General features: G+C 40.5%; 1 protein-coding gene across 2 annotated transcripts in view; it reads left to right on the top strand.

Moving 5' to 3' along the window:
* Window positions 1-21,908, top strand: part of LOC106074320 (cyclic nucleotide-gated olfactory channel-like) — a 196,046-nt gene that overhangs the window by 78,829 nt on the left and 95,309 nt on the right. For both annotated transcript variants that reach the window (XM_056039139.1, XM_056039140.1), the window contains exon 2: window positions 9,932-10,191. In XM_056039139.1, coding sequence (XP_055895114.1) covers window positions 9,967-10,191 — 225 coding nt within the window. In that variant the 5' untranslated portion in view covers window positions 9,932-9,966. The remainder of the gene's footprint in view (window positions 1-9,931; window positions 10,192-21,908) is intronic.

The following is a 21,908-nucleotide window of genomic DNA, read 5'->3' as shown; positions in this document are numbered from 1 at the left end:
AAATAATAGAAATAGAAAGATTTCTTTTCGTTCGGATTCAATGTCTACTACTTTTTTTGTCCCGTGTGTTTTAGAGCATGGAAAAGGTTGCCTGAGTCAGCCAGGAAAACCATTGACTTCGCAGAATTTAGGTCATTGGTTAATATGCATGACGCGTAGGACGTAATCATCTTCTTTTTTGAATTAACGTCTGTATTTTATAAGATAAGATAAAGCTACGGGTACAATTTTTACTGCAATATAATCTTTGCGGATAACAATGGCTGGCTGTCTGGTCATGTTCTATATGCTTCCAACTGTCATCAGGATGATCCGCAATTCGAATGTCTCCCTGTGTCCTCCCTTTGCCCTGTGTCCTTCCTTTGCCATGTGTCCTCCCTTTGCCCTAAGTCCTACATTTGCCCTATGTCTTCCCTTTGCCCTAAGTCCTACTTTTGCCCTAAGTCCTACCTTTGCCCTATGTCCTCCCTTTGTCCTAAGTCCTCCCTTTGCCCTAAGTCCTCCCTTTGCCCTAAGTCCTACCTTTGCCCTAAGTCCTCCCTTTGCCCTAAGTCCTACCTTTTCCCTGTGCCCTCCTTTTGCCCTGTGTCCTACCTTTTGCCCTGTGTCCTACCTTTTGCCCTGTGTCCTACCTTTGACCTGTGCCCTTCCTTTGCCCTGTGTCCTCCCTTTGCCCTGTGCCCTGGTTGGATTTATTCGTGTATTGTTATCGACCATGAATAATTATTCCAAATTTCAACTTGATCCGAGAATGGGAAGTGGGAAAGAAAATGTCAAATGTAATAAGGGGACTAAGTCCCTATTGATCCTATACATATATAGATCACTTGTCCCAGCACAGCCAAGGGGGTTTTGAGTTTAAACCCCCCTACCAGGGGGTTTTGCAGTTAAATACTCCTCTCTATAAAACAAAATTTAAAAAAAATGCAGACGACAATCCCCAAATTCCATCATCACAGCTAGGGAAGATTTTGATTTTAAAACCCCCTCCAAAATTTACGATAAACCCCCTCTTCAATATAAAACAAGACTACAGAGAGAGTTTCAGAGGCGGCCCCCGTGCCAACCAGATCCGCCTATTCGCAAGGAATATTCAATTATTCAAGACGATATTTAATTTTGATTGTCACAAATAATAATGTTTCAAAGATTCATTTGCTTCTGTAAAAAAAAAAAATAATTCTGTTTTACATGTTTCGGATGTTTGGATTTAAAAATAATTAACGTCTCGCTGGACGATGGAGGATGGCGACGAGCAGGGTATGAACCCTGCCTGGTCGTGCAGTTTGCGCGCTGGACTGTCTTTCGGATGTATAGATGGTCCCTGGTTCAAACCCTGCCCGCTCCCATCCCCCGTCGTCCTGCGGAAGGTTTGGACTAGGAAGTAAACTATCTTCAACTCTGAAGGAACATCCGAAACATTAAAACAAACAAAAAAACAAAAACCCGGGACCGTTGAGATAATCAGTTCAGCACGCTAACCGCTCGACGTCATTAACTTAATAACAAACTGGTTACAAACTAACATCCTATTATTGATAAAGAGATATATTACACATTACGGCATGTCATCTCTACCGGATATGTACAATATGTCAGACGAGCGATTTAGATAATCTTTCAGCATTGATATATCGTGCTTGTACTTCGATGTCTCAGCACGGCTATCAACAGAGCTATTGGCATTTTCATTTAAACGGAACTAGAATAAGGATGTAGATCTACATAAACTAATAATATTAAATATTATTAGAGATCGGGTCTAAATCAAGGAAATCCTATGCCGAACTGGGAGTCGACCCCTTAGTAAGGTCATGAAAGAGAGTCGCATGAGGTTTACAGGAGATGTTCTCCGACAAAATGAATTACGCATAATAAGAGTTGCGGTGACATCCTAGTACAACTTGGCGCCACACTTTCATGGAGGTCCTTAGATCAGGTGGGAAGAGGCTTCAGACATTGCCATTGACAGGGTGGTGGGGGTGGAAGAAAAATCTCCCCAAACCACCACCCCCCGAAAACAAATCCTGGCTACGCCCATGTATATATATATATGAACAGAACATCTCTCATTAAGTAGCATCTGTTCTCCTTTTTTCGAAATCACACAAAATAATTGATCACAAACAATTAAGTAATAATTTTATTTTATTTCTTTGATTGATTCATGTCATGTCGGGTTTAATAAATAATTCTGCAAAGTTTCAAATTGATCTGAAAATGGGCAATGGAAGAAAAATAATGTTCAAACTTTTTATCAGACAGACAGACAGAAAGACAGTGTTTATTTAATCTTTCTAAAAATAGATATTTTTTTTAAATATCTTTTTGAGCAATGGTCTAGTATTGAAGCATTTTTAAAGACTTCATTGAAAAAAAAAATTATATTTGTGGTGTTTATCCGATTGTATGTCCGTCAGTCATATTTCACCAAATCATCAAAACAAACTAAAAACGTAAATTAACCATCATCTTCAACGTGCTTACATATCGATGAACTACTAGTGGATGCCCTTTTAAGTGCACTCGTGTAAACCATTTTTATAACAAGTGAAGTATAAAAAAAAAATACTTTTATAAAAATTATCACACGGATGAATGCAATAGCATCAATAACTTGTTAGATTGGAAATGTTATTTAGTTCTTTTTATTTAACGCAACGGCCATCCTTAGAGCATGCCAAGTGCTTTATAGTTTAATCACTTGTGTGGCTCAGTTGGGGGAGAGGGAAAGGTATCTTGGAGGAGTTGCAGCTCTTTTAATTTTTGTTTTAAGTTGCTTCAGTCTGAATGCGGACACGAGCCACCACGATGGAGGGTCGACTTGTTAGCCACAAATGGGTTACGACTATTGATTGACTAAATGGTGATGTTGGCAATGATCGTTACATTTGATGATATTGTATTGTAAATGAAGAATTGTACAAGGTTTGAAATTGATTCCATAATGTTTGGTACGACAGTTGGAATTATTTCGATATAGGCTGTGAGCTCCATTTATAGCTCAGTAGACCAGACCCAAAGGATGCGTGGTGGCAGGTTAATCGTGGAGGAGATAAAGGCCGTGGGCTCCATTTATAGCTCAGTAGACCAGACCCAAAGGATGCGTGGTGGCAGGTTAATCGTGGAGGAGATAAAGGCCGTGGGCTCCATTTATAGCTCAGTAGACCAGACCCAAAGGATGCGTGGTGGCAGGTTAATCATGGAGGAGATAAAGGCTGTGAACTCCATTTATAGCTCAGTAGACCAGACCCAAAGGATGCGTGGTGGCAGGTTAATCGTGGAGGAGATAAAGGCCGTGGGCTCCATTTATAGCTCAGTAGACCAGACCCAAAGGATGCGTGGTGGCAGGTTAATCGTGGAGGAGATAAAGGCCGTGGGCTCCATTTATAGCTCAGTAGACCAGACCCAAAGGATGCGTGGTGGCAGGTTAATCATGGAGGAGATAAAGGCTGTGAACTCCATTTATAGCTCAGTAGACCAGACCCAAAGGATGCGTGGTGGCAGGTTAATCGTGGAGGAGATAAAGGCCGTGGGCTCCATTTATAGCTCAGTAGACCAGACCCAAAGGATGCGTGGTGGCAGGTTAATCGTGGAGGAGATAAAGGCCGTGAGCTCCATTTATAGCTCAGTAGACCAGACCCAAAGGATGCGTGGTGGCAGGTTAATCGTGGAGGAGATAAAGGCTGTGAGCTCCATTTATAGCTCAGTAGACCAGACCCAAAGGATGCGTGTTGGCAGGTTAATCGTGGAGGAGATAAAGGCTGTGAGCTCCATTTATAGCTCAGTAGACCAGACCCAAAGGATGCGTGGTGGCAGGTTAATCGTGGAGGAGATAAAGGCCGTGAGCTCCATTTATAGCTCAGTAGACCAGACCCAAAGGATGCGTGGTGGCAGGTTAATCGTGGAGGAGATAAAGGCTGTGAACACCACTTATATATCAGTAGACCAGACCCAAAGGATGCGTGGTGGCAGGTTAATCGTGGAGGAGATAAAGGCTGTGAACACCACTTATATATCAGTAGACCAGACCCAAAGGATGCGTGGTGGCAGGTTAATCGTGGAGGAGATAAAGGCCGTGGGCTCCATTTATAGCTCAGTAGACCAGACCCAAAGGATGCGTGGTGGCAGGTTAATCATGGAGGAGATAAAGGCTGTGAACTCCATTTATAGCTCAGTAGACCAGACCCAAAGGATGCGTGGTGGCAGGTTAATCGTGGAGGACATAAAGGCCGTGGGCTCCATTTATAGCTCAGTAGACCAAACCCAAAGGATGCGTGGTGGCAGGTTAATCGTGGAGGAGATAAAGGCTGTGAACTCCATTTATAGCTCAGTAGACCAGACCCAAAGGATGCGTGGTGGCAGGTTAATCGTGGAGGAGATAAAGGCTGTGAACTCCATTTATAGCTCAGTAGACCAGACCCAAAGGATGCGTGGTGGCAGGTTAATCGTGGAGGAGATAAAGGCTGTGAACTCCATTTATAGCTCAGTAGACCAGACCCAAAGGATGCGTGGTGGCAGGTTAATCGTGGAGGAGATAAAGGCTGTGAACTCCATTTATAGCTCAGTAGACCAGACCCAAAGGATGCGTGGTGGCAGGTTAATCGTGGAGGAGATAAAGGCCGTGGGCTCCATTTATAGCTCAGTAGACCAGACCCAAAGGATGCGTGGTGGCAGGTTAATCGTGGAGGAGATAAAGGCCGTGAGCTCCATTTATAGCTCAGTAGACCAGACCCAAAGGATGCGTGGTGGCAGGTTAATCGTGGAGGAGATAAAGGCTGTGAGCTCCATTTATAGCTCAGTAGACCAGACCCAAAGGATGCGTGTTGGCAGGTTAATCGTGGAGGAGATAAAGGCTGTGAGCTCCATTTATAGCTCAGTAGACCAGACCCAAAGGATGCGTGGTGGCAGGTTAATCGTGGAGGAGATAAAGGCCGTGAGCTCCATTTATAGCTCAGTAGACCAGACCCAAAGGATGCGTGGTGGCAGGTTAATCGTGGAGGAGATAAAGGCTGTGAACACCACTTATATATCAGTAGACCAGACCCAAAGGATGCGTGGTGGCAGGTTAATCGTGGAGGAGATAAAGGCTGTGAGCTCCATTTATAGCTCAGTAGACCAGACCCAAAGGATGCGTGTTGGCAGGTTAATCGTGGAGGAGATAAAGGCTGTGAGCTCCATTTATAGCTCAGTAGACCAGACCCAAAGGATGCGTGGTGGCAGGTTAATCGTGGAGGAGATAAAGGCCGTGAGCTCCATTTATAGCTCAGTAGACCAGACCCAAAGGATGCGTGGTGGCAGGTTAATCGTGGAGGAGATAAAGGCTGTGAACACCACTTATATATCAGTAGACCAGACCCAAAGGATGCGTGGTGGCAGGTTAATCGTGGAGGAGATAAAGGCTGTGAGCTCCATTTATAGCTCAGTAGACCAGACCCAAAGGATGTGTGGTGGCAGGTTAATCGTGGAGGAGATAAAGGCTGTGAGCTCCATTTATAGCTCAGTAGACCAGACCCAAAGGATGCGTGGTGGCAGGTTAATCGTGGAGGAGATAAAGGCTGTGAGCTCCATTTATAGCTCAGTAGACCAGACCCAAAGGATGTGTGGTGGCAGGTTAATCGTGGAGGAGATAAAGGCTTTGAGCTCCATTTATAGCTCAGTAGACCAGACCCAAAGGATGCGTGTTGGCAGGTTAATCGTGGAGGAGATAAAGGCTGTGAGCTCCATTTATAGCTCAGTAGACCAGACCCAAAGGATGTGTGTTGGCAGGTTAATCGTGGAGGAGATAAAGGCTGTGAGCTCCATTTATAGCTCAGTAGACCAGACCCAAAGGATGTGTGTTGGCAGGTTAATCGTGGAGGAGATAAAGGCTGTGAGCTCCATTTATAGCTCAGTAGACCAGACCCAAAGGATGCGTGGTGGCAGGTTAATCGTGGAGGAGATAAAGGCTGTGAGCTCCATTTATAGCTCAGTAGACCAGACCCAAAGGATGTGTGTTGGCAGGTTAATCGTGGAGGAGATAAAGGTCGTGAGCTCCATTTATAGCTCAGTAGACCAGACCCAAAGGATGTGTGTTGGCAGGTTAATCGTGGAGGAGATAAAGGCTGTGAGCTCCATTTATAGCTCAGTAGACCAGACCCAAAGGATGTGTGTTGGCAGGTTAATCGTGGAGGAGATAAAGGTCGTGAGCTCCATTTATAGCTCAGTAGACCAGACCCAAAGGATGTGTGGTGGCAGGTTAATCGTGCGGAACAGGCCGTCCTAGCCCAGTTCCGAGTCGGTCACTGTACAATAGGTGCTTGCTTCTGGCGGTTTCGAGAGAACCACAAAACACGGTGTCGCCACTGGATAAAGGACGTAGAAACAGTAGACCACACTCTTTAGGAATGTCGCGTTCTGAATAAATGACAATTGGGACATGGATTAAAAAAAAGAGAGAACTGATTCGTTTGCGGCATTAGAGTTGTCATTGTACGGGGACAAGGTGACCTTAAGTCCCACTGTCCACTTCCTTTCACGTGCTCTAAGGGCGTAACTCTCAGCATGGTTTGTGACTAATGGGGTTTCTGGTTCAATCCCAGAATGGGAAGTGGGAGAAATAAGCTTTGTAAAAAAGAAATTATTTAGTCTTCGACAATTGACTATAGCGTGTTTAGTTACAAGTGTAAACATTATTATTAACGACTTAGATAAAAGTTCCTTTTTTTATAAGCTCTCTTATGAAGTCTGTTACTGATGATAATTATGACCTTATAATGATTGAGTTGCGGCCTTTGTTGCTAATTCGATTCGGAAGTGAGTTTGTATCGGACGCAATGTGTGTCCCGCAGGGGACACAGTGTGTCGGTAAGCGTGTCCCACAGGGGATGCAGTGTGTCAGTAAGCATGTCCCGCAGGGGAAGCAATGTGTCAGTAAGCGTGTCCCGCAAGGGACGCAATGTGTCAGTAAGTGTGTCCCGCAGGGGACGCAGTGTGTCAGCAAGCATGTCCCGCAGGGGAAGCAGTGTGTCAGTAAGTGTGTCCCGTAGGGGACGCAGTGTGTCAGCAAGCATGTCCCGCAGGGGAAGCAGTGTGTCAGTAAGTGTGTCCCGTAGGGGACGCAGTGTGTCAATAAGTGTGTCCCGTAGGGGACGCAGTGTGTCAGTAAGTGTGTCCCGTAGGGGACGCAGTGTGTCAGTGTGTCCCGCAGGGGACGCAGTGTGTCAGTAAGCTTGTCCCGCAGGGGACGTTTACGTTCTTGTTAACGCTATGCTTCGAGATGGGTCAGTTTTTTGTGGATTTTGGCTGGAACTGTCCAGATTGTCTGCCTTATACTTAACATTTAGACACCACTGTTGACTCGTACTTTTGTTTTGAATGAGATATGATCTCAGGATAGTTTCCATGTGTCAAAAAACATTGGGACAACGACGTAATGGGCTATTGTTTCCTATTTGCATGTGACACTGGTGTAAAGGAACTCCGGTAATAAAATGAAGAGCTGAAGGCAGATTTAAATCTTTAAGAAATGATCCGAAACAAAATAGATGAGCCGACTCGCGGCGTAGCATACGCTCCGCCCCTCTTTTTTTTTTCTGAGCCTCGCTCTATGTCACCTCGAAAGTTACGTTGGGGTAATTCTAGACAGAAATAAAAGAGTTATCTTTCGATTACTTTTTCATCCAAGTGTCCCACATGGTTGGGCCACGAAGAGAATTTTAATATATATAGACTATTACTTTTGTACAACACATCTTCAATGCTTCTGTAGCATTCTCATTACGCTCCTCTAGTCACAGAGATCGGCACAAGTTAACTAAAACGTTAAAAACTTTTAGTTTAACTGTAAAAAAAAAAAAAACTAATTAAGGCCAAAGTTGAACTAGACAAAAAAGTAATTAAAATAGTAGTTTAATTAAAAAAAAATTAGTTACAAATTAAAAAGCTCAATATCAAATTGTACAACTTTTCAACATGGTAGCGGTTGAAACGCACGCCCCTGTTTTCTGGTCACGTGACTCTGGGATATCAACAACTATGATTATCAAAAAAATAAAAAGGTCCAATGAACAACTGTTTCGTCAGTCAGTATTTGAACAAGGTAAAGTAAGATGATGGTAGAAGTTATTGGGGTCAATGTCTGCACTTTTACTCAAAACTTCTACTCAATAGTATGGATGGGTTTCTTCCGAATTTTTGTCCGAGTCACTTGGTGGTGTTTAATTTTTTGTTAGTTTTTAGTGCGAATCTGATAAGCGTGTTAGGTCAATACTTAGTGGTTCTACTCTATTCATTTTCGGTAAACAATAATAATGTATTAACTGCAGAAACATCAAGTAAACCCTTTTTATAGTTCAAACCTTACCCGAAGCCGAGGCGTAGAAAACTATACATTTTAGTCTTTCAACTCCCCCCCCCCCCAACCCTCCATAAAAGTTATGTTAAGTTATGAAAAGTTTTGTAAGTTTAAAAAAAAATAATTTAGTTTAGTTTAACTATCTTTTGAAGGTGGCGATAACCTTTTAGTTAAAGTACGTTAATTAAGTTGAAACTTAGTTTTAGTTTAACAATTTAGTTCCCGTCACTCAGTCCACCCCTAGTCTTTTTGATCCTATAACTTACACAGTGTGTTACGATCCAAACTCCCTGGTGGACATGTTGTGTATGAGCGTATCTGGGGGGTAGGTGTCCTACACTTCATCGGGACCCGAACTAGAACTCCCTTAGATCGACTATGCCACTCTACACTGACCGAATACAAAGCATGTGTATGTTCGCCTCTGTTTTTGTTTTGTCTCAAATAATAACGTCTGTCACCTCATTGCTGCATCGTCCATATTTCTCCCAAGTCAGAGGATTGATATATAAATAAATGAATTACATGTGTAGACCTGTGATGCTCAAACTACGAACCGCGGGTCATATCCGTTCATCGACGACCCGCTACAATAAACGTTTGCCCATAGTGCTGAATAGAGCATCGCTGGGTCGAATTATTTTTGATGAATCCGTGCTTCGGATCCTTACATATGGATGCAAATTATAGGTAATGTAATGAGCACATATGACCTTTTTTTTTAAATGACAGTTAAAGTTAAATTCGAATAGTTTTGCTAACCATATTAATTAATTTACCGGAGGAAGTCAAGGCGCTGACAAAAATAACCTACGGGCGAGTTTGATTTTCAAGTAAGATTGAATCCATGTAAAATGGATTAATCTTTTAGGACACGATTAGATGTATAATTTTAAAAAGCATTTAAAAAAAACCACTTAAATTTGAGGTTAGCGTTTTAGTTTGATCCAAAATCGCCAAGCGAACAGATAAAGGTACTAGTTCCCAGTACAAACGCCTTAGTGAACGCTAGAAATCAGGAAAAGATTGAACGCACAATATAAAGCTTTTCTTCAAGTCTGAAGACTAATCAGGAGTACAGTATTTTCTGTGCCTACCCAGCCGCTACTGCGACCTACATATTCTGCCACACCCAGCGCCGTTGGTAGAATTAGATTCTCATTTCGCTGTCTACGCAAATCCTTGAAAGTGGATTTTATTTTGGTCCAAAATTGTGCCATACAATATATTAAGTAACCATACACATTAAAATCCAATTTCTATAATTAATTCACATTAGTAGATTTATCAAAAACTTTAAAACTTACAAATTGAACAGACACATTTGTGGACATTGAAAATAAAAGCTCGTCTCCTGTTTCTCTCGCTCTATCTATATATGTTTTCAAACAGAAAGCTCATGAATGTATTCCTGCTGGAAACGAATTATTACCCTTCATTAATTTAATCTTCTGTGTAGATACTCGAAGCTTCGAGTGGCGAATGTATGCATGACCTACTGACCTATTTACATTTTTCTTGGGACCTTGACACGTGCATCACGTGACATTAAACCATGTTTGACATTGCTTTTTTTTCTTTCTTTTCACCTCACAGGATTTCGACCATGACCTGACCTTGGCCAGGGCTCCATGGCGTCCTCCAGTTTGTCCAGGGATAAGCTCACGGATAAACGTTCAGTGGAGGACGAGCTGGAAAATGGCGGGCTGTCGCCCCAGCCGTCGCTCCGGACAAACCACAACGAGAACGACGTCTGCTCAGAGATTGTCCGGATAGAGCAGCGAGACGCCCGGGACGGGGACGATGATGGTACGGCCCTGGGCAGAATCGTCCGGACCTTGCAGGTTAGATATCAGGTGAAGCCCCTTTATTTTATTTTATTTTTTTTTTTCTTAATATCTATGTCATTGTTTAATATACAAATTAACTCATTCACTCCCACAAGCTTGCAGCACGCAATACGGATTACTTCTAAATGAATGACTTGGGAGTGAAAGAGTTAACGGGGAATTTTTATAAATGAAAGCGAATTTATCAATAGTTCGCTTTTGTGTGTATCTGATGTACAGAATACTAAAGTGTTGATAAGCTCGGTGTTTTTCAAAGAGTATAATTGTGTGCACTTGTACAAACATCTCCAAAATTAACTTCTTTAACTCTTTCCGTTTTTGTTTTAACACAAACTAGATTTCTATTCTGTAGTTGACAACAGTGATAGTTGTGTGTTAAGTAGGTCATCTTATTTGAAATTATTTGCCAATCTTCAAGTTTTCAGTTTCTTACATTATTATTTTAAGGTTACACTATATCGTCACCTCGTTTTCCCATATCGCTTTCTCTTCTTTTTATTTCTAATCACTATATATTTTTATTTGCTTGAAAATATCTTTTTAAATGTAAAACGTCATCATGAAAATGAAATAGGAGACAAAGAGAAGATTACTCTGATTGAGTTCAACATGAAAATCTGCTTTCAGTTAAAGTAAATGTGAGACAAACAAAGTAAATCTTTTTTTTTTTTTAAATCTTTTCTTTCTGACTGTTTATTGACATGCACGTTTATATACTTTTGTCTTTACTCTTTCGTTAAACCTCTCTATTGTTTAACATCATTTGAAATTATGAATCTCTATTGATAAACATCTTTTGAAATGTTTAAATCTCTCTATGGTTAAACATCATTTGAAATGTATGAATCTCTATATGGTTAAACATCATTTGAAATGTATGAATCTCTCTATGGTTAAACATCATTTCAAATGTATGAATCTCTCTTTGGTTAAACATCATTTCAAATGTATTAATCTCTCTATGGCAAAAAATCATTTCAAATGTATTAATCTCTCTTTGGTTAAGCATTATCTGCAATATATAAGTTTCTCTATGCTTTTTTGTGACTGCGTACCGCAACTTTTTCAATGCGGGGAAAAAATTATTACTTTTCTTGTATTTTATCGAGAAGATACGCCCCTGGATGTCAGAATATTTCGCGCCAAAACGTACACTGTGCCAAATCATATCGCGCCAAAACATCTCACGCCAAAACGTCTCGCGTCAAAAAGACCAGAGTTAAATGGTCGCGCCAAATCGACGCGCGCCGCACTGGTGTACTCTCTACAATAGGATAAGAACCACTGGTATATCTCTCTGCAGCTATTATGAGGACCACTAGTCTATCTCTCTACAGCCACGATGAGGATCACTGGTCTATCGCTCTGCAGCCAGGATGATGACCACTGGTGTATCTCTCTTCGGTCAAGCCGAGGACCGCTGGTCTAGCGTCTTTAAAATTGAACGTCTTTATTGACTCAATCACCTTAGCAACCAATCAATCTGAAATGAGCATTCTGGGATATCCCTTGTAATCGGAGAAAGAGAGTTTGCTTGTGTGTATGTAAGCATGCTTGAGAAAACGGGGGGAAGTGAAGGGGCAATCCAGAACGGCTATGAATTGACCACATAGATTGACCATAGAGATTGACCGCATAGATCAGAATAGGATTGCCTTGACAACATACATTATTCACCCTCTCTTTTGGGTTGTTCCATTTGCGTGTGTTGTTTTAAGGATGGGAAAGAGAGTGAGTGGGAGATACATAGAGATAGAGAGAGAGGAGAAAGAGAGAGGACGAAAGATAAAGATTGAGAGAGAGAGAAAAAAAAAGAATTATAGAAAGAGAAAGAAAGTTAGAGGGAGAGGTAAAGATAGAAAGTTGAAAGAACGAGAGAAAGATGGAAAGAGAGAAAGGAAGGAGCATAGGAAAGACAAAGAGAGAAAGGAAGAGCGTTAAAGAAAAAGGGAGCGAGCTAAAGAGAAAGTGATAAAGTTAGAGAGAAGGAGAGACAGAGATAGAAAAATGAAAGAAATAGAAAGCTTATTTGTGAGAGGTCTTCTAACCAGTTTGAAGTAGAAAGGGAATAGTCCAAGAGAAATACAATTTAACTGGTTAATTTAAAGTAGTCCACCCACCTGTCTATCGTGATCTACAGCGCTTTAGATTTGTTATGGTTGAAATATACTATGTTGCAGGCTTATTACCAAACCTAATTAAATGCAATAGAAGTGTAACGCTAATATGGTTTTGTTTCGACCTGAGACAAAATTGGTTTAATGATAGCACAAGACATCCTCAATGTGTCAAATGTATTCAGTGAATCAAGTTTTTGATGATTATTAACGATTGTAATTGTGGAAATGAAAATGTTTGTTTATAACCCATCCACATCAATCTATTTTTAAATAGACACAATCGTATACACACACTTTTGGTTAAGAAAAAAAAGGTAAAATACTGTAGCGTAAAGCTTTATTTTAAACAATAATAATAAAAATAATTATAATAAGGCTTGTCTTCGAGTCTGAAGATCAATGAGGAATGCAGTATTTCCCGTGGATACGAAGCCCCAGCTGTAACCTACATATTTTACCGTAACCAGGGCAAGCATAACCATTGTCCGCAGGTAGTCGATTTAGATTTTCTTTTCGCCGCCTTCGTCTGTCCTCGGCAGCGGATTTTGACCTCAAATGTGGATCCCACGGCCTTTATGAGTGACCTTCAGCGGTCTCGTTCTAAAGCCGCATGCAAGCAGGTGCTCTCTTCTATGTCAGCTAAGGCAAGATGGCGCCTAAGCTAGTCTTTAAAGCGTTTCTGTCTGGCACCTCTGTCACGTCGACCACCTTTTAGCTCACCATAAAAAGACTGCCTTTGGCATACGTTCGTCCCCCATACGGGATACGTGCCCTGTCCAGCGTAACTGTCGGACCATATACTGTCCATACCGGCGTTCGCAAAGGAAATCGCTGTTTGTAGTGCGGATCTTGCCACCGTATCTCCATGATGGAACGCAAGCATCTCTGGTGAAAGCGTTCAAGTTGTCTTAGTCGCTTTCTGTATGATACCCATGTCTCAGATCCACACAGAAGGGTCGAGAGAAAAACTGCTTGGTAGATTTTTGTAGGCAGGCGGGGTGATTTATTCCGCCAAACTCTAAAGAAGATAAACGTAAAAATTACTTAAAAAAAAAATAGACGTTGTGTAATGGTATAAATTACTTCGAAAACGTCATGTCATTAAATGTTTACTAGATCAAGACCAACAACAATAAATCTGATGCGTTTGGAAATATTTTTAGTGGCCTCCGATAGGGGAAAAGACGCTATTAGTTCTGTGTGGAATGTTTGTCTGTCCGTCGGTCCGTCGGTCTGTCCGTCCGTCCCGTTTATATCTCGTAAACTAGAATAGATAGTGAAAATCCGACATCATAATATTTTAATTCAAAGTTCTGATGAAACGGCTACTTTTTTTCTTTTCTGAATGCGAAAAGTCTAATTTTTAAATCACTTATGCAAGCAGTTTTTTTTTTTTCATAAATATACCCCACTTTTACAACTATTCACTATTAATAATTACAAATACGGGAGGCTTTTTAGTAGGGGTTATAACTATTCTATCACTCTATTTAAATTTGCTCTGTTATGGCATAGTTACGGTAGTACGGTTCTCTACGCCATGGTGGCTCTAGACACTGGCGGATCCGGGGGGGGGCGTTCCCCCCACTCGGCCACCCCCCTCCCCCAAAATGGGGGTGGACACATTTTAGTAAAGAAATCACACAATTTGAATACGAATTTACTACGTATGTTAATATATACTAATTATTTTTATTTCAACCTATTTTTAGATTATTTCACCCCCCCCCCCTTTCTAGTATGTTGGCCGAAAAAAATCCACTCCGCAAACCCGCCCCCTGAAAAAAAAATCCTGGCTACGCCAATGGATTGTAAGTACAGAAGACGATCCATCGATTCATATTACTTAACGATGTTTCGTAATTCTCTTTGCCTATAGCACAATTTATGGCTATTATGTTTAAAAGAAATAAAAGCAAAACTTATATAGGCGACATGATATCCTGAGGATGGGTGAAGTCAGCCTTTATTAGAAAAAAACAACAACTTATTTCAAGGCTAAAATTGACGCGCCCATTTTCAAGAGGGAGCGTATGAAAAATAAAATAAAGTGAAAGATGGTCGTCAGGAGTTATCAGCGGCATGGTCTTTAGTATTTTAATCGTTCTCATCTCCAAAAGATTTCCCCTACTTCCACCAAACCTTGGCCTTTGATCATTTCGTCATGCCCTAATATAATATTATAATATTACATCCTCCACATTCAATAGAAGTGCTATAGCTAAGTACACATCCAGATTTACAATACGATTTCTCATCAAGAATGCAAAGTGGAAGGCAAAACACTATAGACGCATAAATAACATGTCAAAAAATATCAAAAAAGCATTTTACATAATCATATTTATATATAGGATGAAATAAGGGCTTAAAGTCAAAGCCTTAACAGCACAACTAAACAATAAATAAGAAAAAAAAAGTTTTTAATTGGGGATGAAATGACCGGGGATGAAGTGACCAAAGATGAAATAACCGGGGAATAAGTAACCTGGGATGAAATGACTGGTCACCTAATAAGATACATGAATTAGTATTATAAGTAGACACTTACTTCAAACAATCTCTTGATGTGAAGTGGTGTTTCGCCTTCAACATAACCCCGATATCAATTTACAATCATCGGCGGTTTATATCCGGACAAATAAAAATAGTAGGCTTAATCCCCCTCCCCCCCATTCAAAATAAAATAATTAAAACAATCGTACAAACATGGAATGTACCGGCGATAGAGACAGGGGCGGACTGGCTATATGGGCAAACGGGCAAATGCCCGGTGGGCCGGTACCAAATGGGCCGGTCTGGTCGCGCCCTAAGAAAAAAAATATCAATTCAAAAAAAGTGACAGCAGCAAGACACAAAGGCCCGAACACGTTTATTCTTATTGCAATTAATTTTGTTTGAAATTCAACAAGAATATAAAAAAAACACTATACACTGTACGTATTATCATTTGCAAACCGTTAGACCTTACTTTCTGCTATGCACGAGCAGCATGAACTGCCTTGATGTCTTCGAGGTTGTGTTTGGCTTAATCATTTTGCTGGTCGGCATGGGCCTTTGATGGCACTCCTATTTTTTTTTTTTTTGCTCCTTCCCTCCCCCGTCTTTTAATAGTTCCAATGAAATTTAACCAAAAAGAGGGATGAGAGAGGTTAACTTAGAAAACATTGATATAACGCAGCAAAAAAAGATAGGCGCGACAATTAGCTCTTTTACAATACTTAATAGAAATTAAATTTAACACATACAGACAGCCGCGAAATTGCAAACCACCCAACTTATTCACAGCTCAATATGGGTATAAAGCTCTACTTTCTGCGATTTAAAAAGAAAAAGTAAGGTTCTTTTTGTTTATTTTTAATAACACAGATCTAAAAATACTACACTTAAGGCTTAAAAAAGAATATTTAATTAAAAAATAAATCTAGATCTAAATCAATTTTCATACTATTATAATTAATGGCAAACTTATCATATGCTTAGTATGAAGTCATTAATGATGAAAATAATTTAAATAATTTATATAGCGCTGTCACATCCAATATTTAATGAAAGGAGATTTATATTTTAAATAATAGGATATGGTATATTCATATACAAATCGCGTTTTTGAGAATGTACTTGGAGGAAGCAAGAGCTTTTCACATTAAGTAAGTACCTCTCTAACCGTTCTGCTTTCTCTTATCTTTTACTGGATTGGGTTGCCTGGGTCAGCCAGGAAAACCAATGATTTAGCATATTTTAAGTCACAGATCAACATGCATGACTAGATTGACACATGAAATGCGTAAGACGTAACAATCTTATTTTTTGAAGAAACGTCTGTTATCTATAAGTAATACCAAAAAGCTTCAAACTCATTAGGCTGCTATTGTATTGTTTATAGTTTTCAGACTACATACATGTATAAATAGAATACATTATGTAATCCTACGAATGCTTACAGTTTTCAATGCGTTATCAAACTTTATATATTTTCTAGAGAATTAGGCTTACACCTATAATATAACACATGGGCGTAGCCGGGAGGGAAGGATCTTCAAACCACACTTGCCTCAGACCTCATTGTCTGAAAGGGAAACTTTACTTACTGCCCCAGTGCAGCCAACGTAAGCAAACTACATTTTGCAAACTTCATGAGCGTAGCCAAAAGGGGTTTCGTGGTTTCCCTTCCCCCTCCAATACAAAAACTAAAGCATTTTACCATTTTCTACCAGTCGCTGGACTCCTTTGAATAGCAGATTTGGTCTTTGAATTTTTTAAGCGGAAGAGTAGCAGGCTAATTGCACTGTAGATAACTCAGAATCTGAATTTAAAGCTTAAAATAACGGAAATAATGCTTTGTTCCGGGGCTTCGCCTCGGACCCCACTGGGGGGAGCGCTGGGACTCCCTAGCTGCCCTTTGGCGGTGTGTACTGTACTTCCACTAATTATAGGAAGAGAGTATTCTAGGGAAGAAAAATGTTGAATGAATGAAAGATCAGAATATAATGAAGATTAATTATACACACACACACACACACACACATACATACATACATACATACATACATACATACATACATACATATATATATATATATATATATATATATATATATATATATATATATATATATATATATATATATAAATTGCGGAGTGGGGTAAAAATCCCCCCCAAACGAAAATATATGACATGCTATTTGTGGGCCGGTTTATATGGTAATGCCCGGGCCGATTTTGATACCCCGTCCGCCCCTGGATAGAGACAGCCAAAGACAATCAACCTAAACATTGTGCGATGTTTAAATGGACAAAATGTTTCGATACCAATAGGGAACACAATAGTATTCTTGCTTTGTCTTTGCTCAAACGCAACGAAGCCTCAGTGAATTCAGTTTTACAAATAGATACAACTGTGACAAACGTTGTCTAATAAAACTTTACACTTATAGAATTCTGTTATCTATGTTTAAGCAGCTGCAACCATTATTTAAGCGTGGTCGAGAACTTGAACTTGGCTTGGCTACCTATGAAGGTAGCCCCAGGGTTGGTTTTAAGTATGTGGTAGCCCCAGGGTTGGTTTTAATTTACAACTTTTTTACAATTACAACTTTTTACGCACAATTTAAATATGTCAATAACTCAAATTTGAAAAACCATCGGATTAAATTTTTAAGTACTCTATTATCATAAGTGGATTTTTATTACAACTTACAAATAAATTGTTTGGGCCTCCACATACTTAAATCTGGCCCTGGGGCCTCCACATTGTTAAAACTGGCCCTGGGGCCTCCACATACTTAAATCCGGCCCTGGGGGCTACCACATACTTAGATCCGGCCCTGGGGGCTACCACATACTTAGATCCGGCCCTGGGGCCTCCACATACTTAGATCCGGCCCTGGGGCTACCACATACTTAGATCCGGCCCTGGGGCTACCATATACTTAGATCCGGCCCTGGGGGCTACCACATACTTAGATCCGGCCCTGGGGCCTCCACATACTTAGATCCCGCCCTGGGGCTACCACATACTTAGATCCGGCCCTGGGGCTACCACATACTTAGATCCGGCCCTGGGGCCACCACATACTTAGATCCGGCCCTGGGGCCACCACATACTTAGATCCGGCCCTGGGGGCTACCACATACTTAGATCCGGCCCTGGGGCCTCCACATACTTAAAACCAACCCTGGGGCTACCACATACTTAAAACCAACCCTGGGGCTACCACATACTTAAAACCAACCCTGGGGCTACCACATACTTAAACCAACCCTGGGGCTACCACATATTTAAAACCAACCCTGGGGCTACCACATATTTAAAACCAACCCTGGTGCTACCACATATTTAAAACCAACCCTGGGGCCACCACATACTTAGATCCGGCCCTGGGGGCTACCACATACTTAGATCCGGCCCTGGGGCCTCCACATACTTAAAACCAACCCTGGGGCTACCACATACTTAAAACCAACCCTGGGGCTACCACATACTTAAAACCAACCCTGGGGCTACCACATACTTAAAACCAACCCTGGGGCTACCACATATTTAAAACCAACCCTGGGGCTACCACATACTTAAAACCAACCCTGGGGCTACCACATACTTAAAACCAACCCTGGGGCTACCACATATTTAAAACCAACCCTGGGGCTACCACATACTTAAAACCAACCCTGGGGCTACCACATATTTAAAACCAACCCTGGGGCTACCACATATTTAAAACCAACCCTGGGGCTACCACATATTTAAAACCAACCCTGGGGCTACCACATATTTAAAACCAACCCTGGGGCTACCACATATTTAAAACCAACCCTGGGGCTACCACATATTTAAAACCAACCCTGGGGCTACCACATATTTAAAACCAACCCTGGGGCCACCACATACTTAGATCCGGCCCTGGGGGCTACCACATACTTAGATCCGGCCCTGGGGCCTCCACATACTTAAAACCAACCCTGGGGCTACCACATACTTAAAACCAACCCTGGGGCTACCACATACTTAAAACCAACCCTGGGGCTACCACATACTTAGATCCGGCCCTGGGGGCTACCACATACTTAGATCCGGCCCTGGTGCCTCCACATACTTAAAACCAACCCTGGGGCTACCACATACTTAAAACCAACCCTGGGGCTACCACATACTTAAAACCAACCCTGGGGCTACCACATACTTAGATCCGGCCCTGGGGGCTACCACATACTTAGATCCGGCCCTGGGGCCTCCACATACTTAAAACCAACCCTGGGGCTACCACATACTTAAAACCAACCCTGGGGCCTCCACATACTTAAAACCAACCCTGGGGCTACCACATACTTAAAACCAACCCTGGGGCTACCACATACTTAAAACCAACCCTGGGGCTACCATATACTTAAAACCAACCCTGGGGCTACCACATACTTAAAACCAACCCTGGGGCTACCACATACTTAGATCCGGCCTCTTGATACATATCACATTTTTTTAAAGAATGTAAATTCTTATAAGTTATAATATAAACATTCTATTAAACATTCCATTAAAACATTTCTTAGTTAATATTGAGTACTCGATTTCATTTTATGACACAATTATATATAAGAAGCGGTCGTTTAATTGTTGTAATACTGGTACTTTTGCTTGCGATAGGCTGTCTGTAAATATCTTGATACATACAGTATGACTCGACTTCGTTTCTGTCACACTTAACTCACACGAGGGAGTTTATATCAACTCACAGGAGGGAGTTTACTGTTTGGGTGGATTTCATTACACGTTTTGTTCTCACACTTCCCATTCCTGAAAAAAAAAATTTCCCTTTTAGACCTTGTGGTCTATAGGGCAATTGATGTAAAGGCGATCTGTTTCTGTGGCCTACGGTTAACGAGGGTGTCATGTGGCCAGCACAACGACCAACCGCCTTTAATTTTCCCCAACTACCCATTAGAGCTGGGTGGACTCAGAGGTGCCCGAAGATTCCGAAATTAATAATCACAGTCTTCACCAGGATTCGAACCCCGGTCTCCGGTTTTGAAGCCAAGCGCTTTACCGCTCAGCCATTGCGCCTCATTCCCATTCCTGAATGAAGTTTAAATTTTGCCAAATTTTTCATTTTCGATGACAACTTATGAATGACTTTAAAAAAACAAAACAATTAGCTCACTAAATAATGCTAATCAAATAGCTTCGTTTTATATAGAAACAGAGGAGATAAACTTTGCAGCGATTTACAGTGCTCTCCCTTTACTCAATAAACTCTGTCTTTATACAAATATTTTGTATTTTTTGCTTGTTTCTGCTGCGACTTATCGGAAACTTATTGAGCTCCAATAAAAAAGTGCACACCACTGTCTTAACACATAGGCCTTAAGCAATTTTTTTTTGCCTAAAGCACAGCATTGTGACCCCTGACACTGTTACACAATCTTATTAGCATGAGGAACTCTACGCACGCTACTTCGATATTTCAATTTGATTCGTTTTGAAGGGGCCCCATGTTCTAATGTTATCAATATACATCCTTAAATGTGAGATATGGTAGCATTTTAACTAATTTCAAGTGTTAATTTACGGTTAATGTGATGTGCTTTTTTTATTTAATTTATGAGTGTACATTGCTGTGAAATTGTTTATATGTTATATTCATATGTTATTTGTAACTTTTTAGTTATGGACAATAGTAAAAATAGTAAAAAAAAACAATCTCTGCAAAGAGTAGATCTAGATCCTAGATCTTAGAATTAGATTTAGCCCTGGATTTAGCCTTGGATCAGGAGATTATCTGCTCTGCGCATGCGTGACCTTTTGGTCGTATCCCATGAACACTCATGTAAATACCTAGTTCTAGGTCCTTGAAATTGTAATACTTTCACAGAGTTGGACATTTTTTTCCTAGGGTCTTCAGTTTGCTGTGTGGCTAGTTTACAAAAGTCAGTTTTCCCGTTAGTATCCAAGAAACATTTATGCGAAGTTTTAACAAGAGTGGTCAAACGGTTTTGATTTTAATTCGGGACTTAATTACGTACATACATACATACATACATACATACATACATACATACATACATACATACATACATACATACATACATACTTACATACATACATACATACATACATACTTACATACATACATACATACTTACATACATACATACGACTTACTTTCTGCTTTATATTATATCATATAATTATATTAGTGTTATTATTATTATATTATAATATAAAAGCAATTTATATATATATATATATATATATATATATATATATATATATATATATATATATATATATATATATATATATATATATATATATATATCATCGGCGTAGCCAGGGGGGGGGGATCGGAATTTAGTGAATGATTTTTTGCTTTGATTTTGTTTATTTTAGGTGAGATTTTAATACTAAACCATCACTTGCCCTAGCACAACCAATGGGGTTTTGATTTTAAAACCCCCTACCAGGGGGTTTTGAGTTTAAAACCCCCTACCAGGGGGTTTTGAGTTTAAAACCCCCTACCAGGGGGGTTCGAGTTTAAAACACCCTACCAGGAGTTTTGAGTTTAAAACCCCCTACTAGGGGTTTTGAGTTTTAAACCGCTTACTTGGGTTTTTTTGCAGTTCACTCCCCCTCTCCCATAAAACAAAACAAAAAAAAATGCAAACGAAAATCCCCTAATTCCAAGAGCACAGTTAAGGGAGATTTTGATTTTAAACCCCCCTACAAAATTTACGATAAACCCCCTCTTCAATATAAAAAAAAAGCTAATTAGGCACTCAAAATGTTATGAGCGTAGCTAAATGGGTTTTGACATAGTTTTGAGTTTAAACCCCACTTCAGCGGGGTTTGAAGGTAAAAAATACCTCTTTAATAATAAAAACAAAGCAAATTATACACTCAAAATGTTATGAGTGTAGTCAAAGGGGTTTTAAGTTTAAACTCCCCTCCAGTAGAGTTTGAAGCTAAAAAGTACCTCTTCAGTGTAAGAGAAAATTACTCACTCTAAAATCTATGAGCGCAGTCAAAGGGGTTTTGAGTTTAAACCCCCCGCTAGGGGGGTTTGAGGCTAAAAAATACATCTTCAGTGTAAGAAAAAAGCAAATAAA

Source organism: Biomphalaria glabrata, chromosome 8, assembly GCF_947242115.1.
Source record: "Biomphalaria glabrata chromosome 8, xgBioGlab47.1, whole genome shotgun sequence".
NCBI classification, from domain to species: domain Eukaryota; kingdom Metazoa; phylum Mollusca; class Gastropoda; family Planorbidae; genus Biomphalaria; species Biomphalaria glabrata.
Note: the sequence above shows the minus strand (reverse complement) of the source record. Positions and strands in the feature narration are given on the sequence as shown.